A 12517-nucleotide genomic window follows, 5' to 3' on the forward strand; every position below is an offset into this window, starting at 1 on the left:
AGAAATGAAACGTAAAATCATCGAAAAGCAAGAACGAGGTGTGAGCGTGGCTGATGTAGCGCGCACATACAATCGGTCTCATCAACAATTTGCACGATTTGGAGTTGCATTGTGTTTCACAGCAAGAAGTTGTGGAGGAGAATTTGTCAGAGGAGGAGGAGGAGATAACAGCAAAGCAACAATCTTCTGGCACAATAAGAGAAATGCTGAAAGCATGGGAAACTTTTGTATCATACATTGAGAAGCATCACCCTAATAAGGCAGTGGCTATTCGCGCTACAGATTTATTTAATGATAATGCTGTGTCGCATTTTCACCAAATTTTGAAGCGTCGTCAAAAACAAATGTCTCTAGACAGCTTTCTACTAACAAAGAATTAGATGTGTATCATAAATAATAAACTAATTATTTCGATTTTTTTTTCTGCAAATCGAATTCGCATTCCAGGTTGGTTCATTCCGCATAGAAGAAAAGATGAAGATGATTCACGCTCCTTAACAATGTGTGTATAATTTTCTTTGAATAAACGTTATACATAAAATTTGTTGAGTATTTTTTTCGGCATGGAATGCATTATCGTATTTTACATTAATTTATATGGGATAAAGTGTTTCGCTTAATGAGCGTTTCGCATTATGAGTAAGATTCTGGAATGAAGGCTCCATGGAAGAGTTTAAGAACTTGTGAACAACATTCATCTGAATAATGTATAAAAATCACTGTGGTTTATATTTTTAGGGACAATGCCAGAAGAGTATGAAATGTATTATGGATTCACCAGATTTGCAATGGAGCTTAATGAAATAGATCCAGACATGGCCAAATATCTTCCAATAACAGACACAAGATTCCGGCCAGATCAGAGGTATGTGAATGATTGTATACTGTTGTTTTTCATTTATTTAATTTAATTCATTTCATTTTCATTTATCTCAGTATGGTATCACAATAGCCTTAATGTGACACATAACACATGGACATACCTTACTGAATATACACTTGATAGAAAAATATATTCACTGAAACTTACAGGTATGCATAAAATATGTGGGGTATGTCTTATATAATGTTTGCACAAAACTCACTAATTTCAAGTAGTGGCTTATAACAGTATTTATTAAGGTTATGCTATCATAGACATTTTCCATGCTCAAGGGATTGCTGTACCATCTTGTATGTGATTTAAAATACACAGCCTTCTGTACCTAGATATCAGAACAACAGGGTGTAAATAAATCAGTCCTTTTTATGCCACTTTAGAAAATGAATTTATGTTGTCTTGTTTGACTTTCAAACCTCTATACAAAGAACTCATTTTTTATAATTGAGTTATATTTACACACAAATGTTTAGGCCATGTGTGGCTCTCTTTTGGGGTATCCAATTGTAAGGGAAAAATTAAGTGTGTTTAAGTGTGAATGTAAATTCTGTTTGGTGTGTTATGGAAAACAGTGTAATGTGGAATTAGATTACTTCTCGTTTGGTGTCTGTCTGATATTATATTGCAGAATGCTTTTAAGTGGTGGGTATATGTGCGCATGTGCCCACAAGCTTCTGTAATTCAGACACATAACACCACAGGAGTTTCCGTTCCGGCAGTTTGGATTATTTACTTAAATAGAACTTCATGCTGATTATTGTTTAAATCCTACACAGATTTAGCCATATTTTATAACAACTAGTAGAATTAACCCTCTGCCATCTCCAAGTGTGTCTTGTGTGCAGTACATAAACAAGTTTTGCAATGCGTTCAGAAGTTATGAAGCAAGTAATTTGCGAAACAGTTACAGCACACCACATCACATCTTTTACGTTCTTCAATGTCATTTGTTGAATGTGATGGAGGATTTTCTTCGCGTCATATTTGTATATTTTGTATAGTTACATGACCAATAATTTAAGCTAGAAAATATAGTAACTTGTGAGCAGAGCAAACGGCGTATTATATCTGCAGTTGGTATAAGACCATTTTATCTTGAGGTTAGAAGTAATTACTTTTGCAGTGAGGTATGATTTTGACAGCTGTTTTTCACAGTTGAATTCTTTTAAGGAAGTAAATTTATGCAGTAATGCTATGTAGTTCAGTAGAGGTCTACTGACATTTCAGAAGAAAGTAATGTCAGAACGTCTACAAAATTAATTCATGTTACAACCCAGAAAATTGTACTGTTCCTTACAGATCATGCAATTGGAGGATCATTCATAAATGCTGACAGGAATGTGTTCCCATAGCGTTATGCATTACAAAGCTTGTCAAAGAAGACGTGTGTGATCAGTCTCACCATCCTCCCTGTGGCTTGGTTTTCATGATGTTTACTCCCCAACTGCTCCCATTGCTCCCTCCTTAAAGTTGCTCATCCTCAGCAGCTTCCTGATAAAGTACCAATCAGTCCAGTTGTACCACCATGAGCCTGCTTTCCCCATTGCTGAGGGCAAAAATTCTGAGAGTCGTCAGTGCTCCTGTGTCTCTGGCTCTTACTTCATTGTAAATGAATGGTCTCTTCTTTCATTTCGGAGGGGGCCGACCCCCCCACAATGTCCAGGCTCTCATTTTTTTATTCCTGACAGAAGATCCAACTGTTCACTTCATGATCTCCAGCCCAATGCTTTTCCCCAAGATACTGCTGGATGTTCTCTCTCTCCTAAGACGTAGTTGCTTCTTTAAGTTTCAGTTTCTTATGCCGTTGTTGCATTCCACTTTTTCCTGCTGTCTCTTCCTAAACGTCCATCCTTTCTGGGTTCCTTGTACAACATTGTCCTTACTTGGTCCCTGATTGTGGCCTTTGTGGGGTGCAGGAATAGCACGGCGGACCATCCCTCAGCAGGCAGGGGCCCACCACCACCCTGGGTCCATTCCTTTGGCTGACTGTGGCACCTTATGGCTAGATCCCTGTCCTCTTGTCTTTCCTAGACATGTGCATATTTGTGTGGACTTTAAAGGATTTTGACAATGGTGTATGCTGTACAGAATTATAAGGTATATTTTGGACTCCCTCCATCGTCTGGTATAGAAGACAAAAAACCACATTGTTTCGGAGACTGGCTCTGTCTCCGTCCTCAGTTGGATGGGGCAAGATAGACCTACTCAGTTGGGCCCGTGCTTGTGTTCTTCATTCAGCAATTTGTAAAATTGAATTAGTGATGGAGAACAAGTGGAAGAAGATGACAATAAGTGGCAAACTGAATTTGATTGGTGAAATAGAAGCCCATCTGAAGTTTCCATGAATTGAAAGGGCAAACCGCATTGGCCTCCTTCCTCCTACATTAAACAGAAATTATGTTTTCCAAAGAGAAAATAACATGCAGAATTTAAGTGTGAGGCACAGTCCAAGAAAAGAAAAAACATGAAGGTGGTTGCTTATAGTTGAGTGGAAAAGATTCTGCTGTAATCAATCAAACAGATGCATTCAGGTGATGTTCCCATTAATGTGCCGCTGTATGGGCTGTTGGTGCACATGTGAACCATGCATTTGGCTTAGCTGTTGAGAGCTTTTCCTGCAAATAGGAGAAAAATTATACAAGTTAAGTGAAAGACATAGTTAATCTTATGTTTTAAATTTGCCGTATGTATGTGATAAAAAATATTTAATTGCTTTTCTTCTGAAACCACCTGTGTGCCGTCTGGTGGGCCACCATGGACTGCCATTGTCTGCGGACCCCAATTTGAGGATAACTGCGGTGGACCATTGGAGAAAATGAATCACTGCATTTACTGTTAAATAACTATGATTTAAAAAACATTTTCAACACAGATGAAGACACTGTATTTTATTCTTTGATGCTGAACAAGGGTCTTAATATAATATGGAAGCCTCCACAAGAGGGAAGAAATTCCGAGAAAGATTGACGGGTTTGTTATGCTGCAATGCCAAGGGACCAGGAAAGCTGGCACCACTTCTTACTGGAAAGTTTACAAATCATAGGTGTTTCAAAAATGTATCCACTCTCCCATGCAGGTACACTAATAAATCTAATGAATGGATGATGGAAAACCTTTAAGTTCAGCTCTTTGTGGCTAAGTGATCTGCCCATGCAACAAACACAACTGTTTTTTAAAGAAAGGTCACATATCTCGCGGCACATTGTATGAGCAGACTGCAACCTGAAGAATGCTGTCGTCTGGGATGCGACACCATGTAGATCATGTGTGAACCAACATTTCGGAGGAATATGTTGCCTCCATCTTAAAGGTTGAAAAATCCATTGGTGAGTAACCAGCATGAGCAGGTGGATAAGACTGAGCCACCAGTTGAAAACAGCGAGCTATATAAGAATGGAGGGAAGGAGGGAGTCAGGGTTACATGGGAAATCAATAGAGGGTAGGGTCAGAGATGGCTAGCAAGGCCAGGCGAGCAGGTAGCAGAGAATGGGCCAGGGCAAGTAGTGGAAAGTTGTGGAGGAGAAAAAAGCCAGGGCTAGGAGTGAGCATTGAGCCAGGGCCTCAGGGCTAGACTTGTTCAGTTTAGTTATATGTAAGTCATTTTGTGAAGTTGCCATGATTAGAAGTTATAAGGTTGACCTTCTCTGTTTTTATTTATTTTTCAGTGACTTTTGTAGTGTACTTGTATATTTCTGCATTCTTTTGTTTGATTTGAGCAGATATTTCTTGCGAACACGAAAGTATAATTTTCTTTTTAAATTTCTTATAACCTCCATTTAAGAAATTTCTCAATTTAAGGTACAGAAGACCCTTCCCCAAAGCTAACCTTAAACGGGCCTTACAGTGTTATTGGAAAATTATCTGACTGTTCTTGAAGTCCCTCAGTGAAAGAAGATGAGAGGGGAGGCCAAGGTCACACTTTCGCTTGCATATTGCTTCAGTCTACCACATGACACCGTGCTGTGAACACTCATTGTTTTAACATGAGTGTTTTTTTTAACTTTGTGTTTCATTTTGCCTGCTATGGATGGCAAAATCGAGCAACGTGTCTACATCAAGTTTTGCATGAAGCTCAGTAAATCCACTACAGAAACCCTCGAAATGCTTCATGAGGCTTTACATTCTTCAAATCAGACAGCAGTTCTTGAATTGTATTTATATTTGAAGGCCAGTCAAGTGTCAGCTGAAGATGATGAATGTTCAGGGTGACCAAGTACCAGCGAAACAACAGAAAATGTTGAAAAAAATTTGAGAACTCATCTACAAAGATTGTCGCCAAACAATCCATGAGCTCACAGACAATGGTGGGATCAGTTATGGAGTTTGCCAGGAGTTCTTAACAGAAAATTTCAACATGAGCTGTATTGCGCATTCCCCAACTCTTGACACATGATCCAGAGCAGCGTCACATAAACATGTGTCATGAGCTACGAGATAAGTAATGAGAACCCAACTTTTACTCATCTGTAGGATCATAATAGGTGATGAAAGTTGGATTTATGATTATGATCCAGAAACAAAGCAGCCGTCATCGCATGCACAATCACCAAGAGTAAAAAGGATGCATCAGGTCTGGAGTTCAACAAAGAGCATGCTCATTGTTTTTTCAACTTGAAGGGGATTGTTCACTGTGAATTTGTTCCTCATAACACTACAGTCAACTCTGACTTTTACTGTGACATTTTGAGATCCCTGAGAGAAAATGTGTGATAAAAGAGACCAGAACTTTGACACAACCACATCTGGCTCATCCATCATGACGATGCACCTGCCCACACATCCCTGAAAACCACAGAGTTTGTGACTAACCACAACATGGTTATTGTTCCCCATCCTTCCTACTGACTGTACTTAGCCCCCTGTGATTTCGCTTTGTTTACTAAATTGAAAATGAAACTGAAGGGATGACGTTTTGAAACAGTGTCTGACATCCAAAGGGAATCGCAAGTGGTAGTTGACAGTGTTAAGGAAAATGACTTCCTTGGAGCTTCTGAAGTGTGGAAAAAATTATGGGATCACTGTATACATTCCCAAGAGGAATATTTTGAAGGAGATGGCAGCCAAAATTGAGTAAGTTTCTTTTTTGACATTGCCTGGGAACTTTCTGATAGCACTGTCTCAGAAATTGGTAGTTAAAACTAAATTAAAATATAATTTTCTTTTTGTCTTATATTATCATTCCTGTATTCTGTACATGACATAGGTTACTAGAAGAAGGTAATCTGCCAGCAGCAGAAACTCTGAAGCTTCAGCTGGAGCAGGCGCAGCGGGACCGACGTAAACGTAAGGAGCAGGAAGGTATACTGCATGAGCCAAGATGGTTTAGGTATGTTCAGAAGGAACAGTGTCATGTAAAGATATGTGCAAATAATACTACATTTATATAGCATAAATTGCCTCATAGGTGGCAGCATTATTTCATAGAACCAAAGACAAAACTACAAGTAAGTCTTATGGTACAAGTAAATTTTTTTTCGCTTAGTGGGAGGGTGGAGTCCAACTGGGTCCACTCGGCAGGGCAGCCACTGATTGGCCTATTGTAGCCTGCCCTGTGTGATTATGATGATGGAAAATTAGGTGGAATGAATATTGGCAGGGGAAACCGAAGTACTCGGAGAAAAACCGCCCCAGCACCACTTTGTCCACCACAAATCCCAATTGACCAGACCCGGGATTGAACCCGGGCCGCTGCAGTGGGAAGCCAGCGACTAACTATTTGTGCTGTGGCGCAGCCATATGGTACAAGTAAGTAAAATGTTTTTCAGTAAAATGAAGCTACCCATGGAAGTAAAATAGGATATTAAATATGTACTACTTTGAGATTTTAGGTTTTGACAGTGGTAACTATTAAGATTACTGTCTTCTGGTATGTAACAATGTGTGATCTATTTACCAGAATTTCAGAGGAACATGCTGCATCCATCTTCAGGGGTTTCACATATTTTTATGTGTGTTTCAGTGTAGACACATTGTCTGCATTGAAACCAGGAACAGAATGACACAAAAACAAACATCCACAATATGAGAAGTACACAACACACTCTAGAGAAAAAAAAAACTCAGTCATGATGTCACATTCAAGAAGCCAAGAAGGAACACATATAAAAAGCTAAAAAAAAAAGAACTAATAATAGCATTGTATGTGAGTGGTACAGAAACATATAAAACATAACAATGTACCCTGGAAGATAAACACCACTTATAATACATGATAAATAACACAGAATTTTGCATTGTAACAATGAGAGAATTTTTAAGAATTTAAAGATCTCTTTACAATTTTTAGAAATAATTAAATGTATTATGATGATTATAATGATTAACACTAATATGGAACCATATTAGGATATTTCAGTAACATTAGACATATTTAATGAAACTGCCTGAGGATGGTCCAAATTTGGACTGAAACATGTGGCCATTGTTAAATAAAACCAATATAAACAAGTGGATTGGTTTATTTTGAAATATTTGTTTTGATCTCAAATATTGCCCTAATATATGGAAATTTTTCAATTGCCTCAATTAATAATATGTCATGCATGTTTCAGCAAATGCATTACTGTGGGTGGCGAAGAGACATGGACATACAATAACAAGTACTGGGAATGCCGCAAGTCCCCTGGATTTGTTAACATGCAGTTTGAAGCACTGTGGTGACAGATACAGCAAGTCTTTACAAGATGTAAGGTCGTTTTAAATGCTCAGGCAGTGCTTTTTGATTTCGTTGTACCTTTTTGAAGAGCTGGCTCAATAATATCTAGGCATAATATTTATAAGCATCAGATCAGATCAGAAGAAGTGTATATATATTGTCTTTGTTCTTAATTAAAAAAATAATTATAATTATATTTATCTGACATTACATTTTATTTGTTTTGCATAAATTAAGATTTATTGTCAGATTATTGTAAAAGTTTAGAGAATATTATTTATCTTGTTGTGGAGAATTGTATAATTACTATAGAGGGTCCAGATGACTTGGTTGTGTTTAAGTTCTTTTAAGGCTAATGGTTAATTATTTTCTTTGTTTCTTTGTCCTGTTGAATGCCTATAAGATAATACACGTTATTTTGTTTTAATTATCACACGTATACCTGAGAGGATGTGAAGAGAGAACTGTTTTTAAAAGTAATGGCATATGATTAAGATATTGTTATCTGTGTATTGCTAGCTTAATTCAAGGAGAATTTTTTGTTTTGTTTGTTATACTGGATTTTTCAGTATGTTGAATGCAGTATGAACAATACCTATTACTTCTCCTTGACTTTGCTGGATTTATGGCCTCAGACTGCTATGAATTCAAGTTATGTGTCTGAATGAAAGTAAACAATTTTGTTGCCCATACCAGAACTTCACGACTGAAATGTCTGAAAATCTGTGTGCCTGGTTGATGCCAGACCTAAGAGAGGTTGTTTTCCAATTTGAACATTTCATCTTATAAATTTTGTTTATGCTAGGGTAATTAATATAAGTCGCTTTGAATTGATCCAGTCCACACTCAGTTATGACTTATGAAAACTGGAGTGTAATTGTTTAGTTGAAAATTATTTTGCACTTATAAGCCTTATAAGAGCACAGATGGCACACAAAATTATACCCGATTGAAAGTTGGAATAAAACCTTTATATTCATATTATGGTGCATATCTGTCTATGAACACAAAGTACAGTTCATGAATAATATCCTGCTTGAATTACATGCTCACCATGACCACTGATCTGTTGTGCAGCTTCTGAAACGTGAACGGCTATGTTCATGATCACTTAACATCACATATCTTGTGTAATTTCACCATACATTTGAACAGTCAAAGCCATGAGGTGCATTATTGAGGCTGGTCTTTTTGGAAAGAGTTTTTTCATAAGGTGACCCCAAAGGAAGATGTCACAAAAGTTTATGTCTGGGCTGGTGGGTGGCCACTTGTGTCCATGTCCATGGCAAGCATGGTATGGATGGGAAATCACTCTTAACCTGAATGTGTCATATAGGAAGTCCAAGACAGTGTTTGCTGTGTGTGATGTAGCTCCAGTCTGGCATGAATCACCATGTATTTAACAGCAGACCAGTTGCATTAAGCCAAAGCCCAAAACTGTTACACATTGTGCTCACATAGCACTTGCTGTTTACAGTTTGGTCAAAGAAAAGCAGTCCCATTAGCCCAGGGCTGGAGTTGGCAGATACTGCAGTCTTTATTGTCTGCATCCTGTTGTCTCTCACAATGTGTTGTTTTTTTTTGGGGGGGGGGCTGTCAACACAACAAACCTTCGAACATACTAGTTCAGTATCACTATACTGACCTTTTCAAAGTATCTGCTACATGTTTCAACCCATGTTTGGATCTCCATCACACAGTTTCTTAAATATGTGCTTGTTATTGAATTGTCCTAATATGTATTCATATTAATACAGAGAGATCAAAAAGTCGCACACATCAGACTAAACGTTGTTATAAATTGTATTGCACTTACTACAATTATATCTCCTACCACTTCATGGTAATGTAGGAGTACTAACAACGAGTAGAAACGCCATCTGTCGTGTATCAGTCATATGACATCTGCAGTATAGCTTTGTTTATTGCATGACAGACATGTCGTTTTCCCAAGAACAATAGATATTTGTTGGCAACCATGGAATTGAAGAGTTCGATTGGGTTTTCTTCACTGACAATGCGTGGTTTCACCGTAGTGGATATGTTAACAGTCAAAACAATAGGATTTGGTCATCTGAAAATCCACATGTGTTTCATGAAAAGTCCTTGCACTGTCAGAAAATTGGAGTGTCGTTTGCTGTACCACGTCATCGAACAGTGGGCCCAATTTTCTTTGAAACAACAGTGAACAGTCCAGTGTACCAAGACATCATTACAGTTTATTGCGCTTCTTCAAGTTGATGAACGTGAGTGTTGGTTGCAGCAAAAAGGCGCCATATGTCTCACATCTAACGAAACCATGCAGTTCTTGCGCAAGTTTTTCAGTGACTGTCTCATTTCAAAAGGATTGTTGCCCCTGCGTTCGCCCAGTTTGTCACCCGCAGGTTTTTTCTTTTGGGGTACCTCAAAGGAATTGTCTATAAAAACAATCCGCATACACTGGATGACCTCAAGAGGAACATTATGACAATGAATAACAGCATCAGTTTACAGATGCTTCACAAACTGGCCTCAAATATTGTAAAAAGAGCTCTTGTATGCATTGCTGAACAGGGAAACCATTTCAAGCATATGTTGTAAAGACATGATTTGATTTTGCATTTCTAAGATTTAAGGTTATAAACATTAATAGTAAGTGCTGTATGTCTTGTAGTTTGTGCATTAAACCAGCAAAATATAATTGCTTAGTATGACTTCTTGATCTCCCTGTATTATTTTAAAAATCCATTGATTTCTATATATTGTTATATGTTGGTATTATCACATGTAGGATTGACTCCGTGACTAATGATAATGGGTTCTGGATTGGAAGATTGGATTTATTAACACCTTATGCAATCAACTTGTACTTACAAGCAATGCAGTGCTATCGCTGATTTACACAATTTATGGGTCATTTTTTTTTATTTATTTATTGCTAGTGGGGTAGGACTAAGTCCCTTGTACTGTGGTCATTTCTGGCCTATTGTACCAGCCCCAGATGATAGGTGAGGGTGACTGTGGAGCAGTTGGTGGAATGAAGATGGGCAGGGGAAACCAAAGTACTCAGAGAAAACCTGCCCCTGTACCACTTTGTCCACCACAAATCCCACTTGACCAGACGTGGGATTGAACCCTGTCCATTGCGGTGGGAAGCCAGTGACTAACCGTTTAAGCCATGGCATGGCCCACGGTTCACTCTTACACACAATAGGATTCTCAGTCTTCACTAGTTGTATCCTGGTAATGGAATTAAAACAGTCTCAGCATGGACTGCACGGAACACAGTTACTCTCCTGCTGTACCATTGTTGCATGTGTGTCTGTTGGGAGTCCCATGTGATCACTACTCACTCAGACCACTGCCTAGCAATGTCTGTTGTCTTGTTGTTTGATTAGTGATTCTTGCCTAGCAAATGTCTACATGCTACACTGCTCCATTGTTAAGGCTATTCATCCCAAATAGCATAGAGGCATACCAACATTTATTCTTTTCCGAGTGCTATGGTTGTGACATCTGATCGGTCTTGTCTTCCTTCCCCACAAGTTCAGTTCTCATGGTAATCACTCTCCAGTTGCTTCTGATGCTCCCTCCTTAAGGCTGCTTGTCCCAAGCAGCTCCCTGATAAAGTGCAAGCCAATCCAGGTGTACTGCCAACATCTCCGGTTGATGTGGGCAAAACCATTAGGCTGGACATTGTGAAGCATACCGTCAGGTCTTCTATGATGATTCAAAAAAACGAATTGTTAAGACATTATGGAGGAGCTGTCCATTGCCCAAATAAAAGAAGAAAGTACTAACAGCTTAAGAGTCTTGTATAGGAGCATTGACCACTCTCAGAACCTTTGCCCACATTGAGAAAATTTTGCCCCACATGGTAGTGAAAAGTTTACTTAAAATTTATTTTTTATTTAATGTTTGTTTAGGGCATTTAGTTAGTCATTAATTCCAGTAGTTAATCCATGTCACCTGGATCACTACTTCCAAAACAATCTCTATCAATAACTGGTCATATATATGTATTTAATAACTGACTTCAAGAATTTCTGAACTGTCCAATATCACCCACTTCGACTCCAACACTCATATTGGCATCACACAAAATATTAGACATTAATTATTTAACCATTATTATATTATAATTTGAGTGATGGATTTGTTTAATCCCAAAAGATGTAATTCACAACTATATAATCAAAGTTTGGAGATTGTTTGAAATAGTTCAGTGATGGAATTCTCTTTACATACACATACAGTTTTGTCTCCTTTCTGTAAAATAAACTGTTGTGAATGTCTGAAGTTAACATTTTTGTTAGTCTTTACACAAGTAATGCCATTAACTCTTTCTTCAGAAATATGAAATGACACTCAGCCAGTCAAGAAATTCCTTACCATTTTATGGAACTTAAGGTTCCTTACCATGTTCATAACATGCTGCCACTGGTTTGGGTCTTGATGGATGAGTTATGTATGCAGCCACTCTAGCCGTTCCTTGCCCCACATTTTTACATTCTTTTGCGTTCAACAAGGAGGATTCTCCCTGCCCTCAATATTATTATTCCAAAGATTTTTTTCATAATTCTTTAAGTAATTAATTATAGACAGCACAAAGTATAAACACCAATCTTATTAATTTACCACATTCTTCATGCCGAGAAATGGATGTCATAAAAGTCTGGTGTCAGCATGTGGTACATAGTCATCTGCCATTTATATTACTAGTCATTGATGAATGCTTTCTTCATAGAAGAATTTCTGCTATTGTTTGACCTGTACTTCACCATTGTATTGAAAGTTTAGCATGAAATTTGTTAAGCCATTTTCCAAGCTGTATGTTTAAGAAAGTGACATTATTCTTCAATTTTTGTAGCCTGATGTTTAGAAATTCACTCTTAGCTTTCAGTCCTTAACTGTGTTGGCTCTCCTAGTGCAATGTTTGCTTGAATATTACAGTAGCTGTTGTCAAGGAATAATACCGTCCTAATTTAAGTGGTGCCAGTATT

General features: G+C 37.9%; 1 protein-coding gene across 3 annotated transcripts in view; it reads left to right on the top strand.

The window, feature by feature from the left end:
- Positions 1-9511, top strand: part of LOC111875812 (oxysterol-binding protein-related protein 6) — an 85694-nt gene extending 76183 nt beyond the window's left edge. For all 3 annotated transcript variants that reach the window (XM_023872354.2, XM_023872355.2, XM_033750232.1), the window contains exons 17-19: positions 739-865; positions 6084-6206; positions 7432-9511. In XM_023872354.2, coding sequence (XP_023728122.1) covers positions 739-865; positions 6084-6206; positions 7432-7540 — 359 coding nt within the window. In that variant the 3' untranslated portion in view covers positions 7541-9511. The remainder of the gene's footprint in view (positions 1-738; positions 866-6083; positions 6207-7431) is intronic.
- Positions 9512-12517: the final 3006 nt, after the last annotated feature.

Source organism: Cryptotermes secundus, unplaced genomic scaffold (assembly GCF_002891405.2).
Source record: "Cryptotermes secundus unplaced genomic scaffold, Csec_1.0 scaffold1799, whole genome shotgun sequence".
Lineage (NCBI taxonomy): Eukaryota > Metazoa > Arthropoda > Insecta > Blattodea > Kalotermitidae > Cryptotermes > Cryptotermes secundus.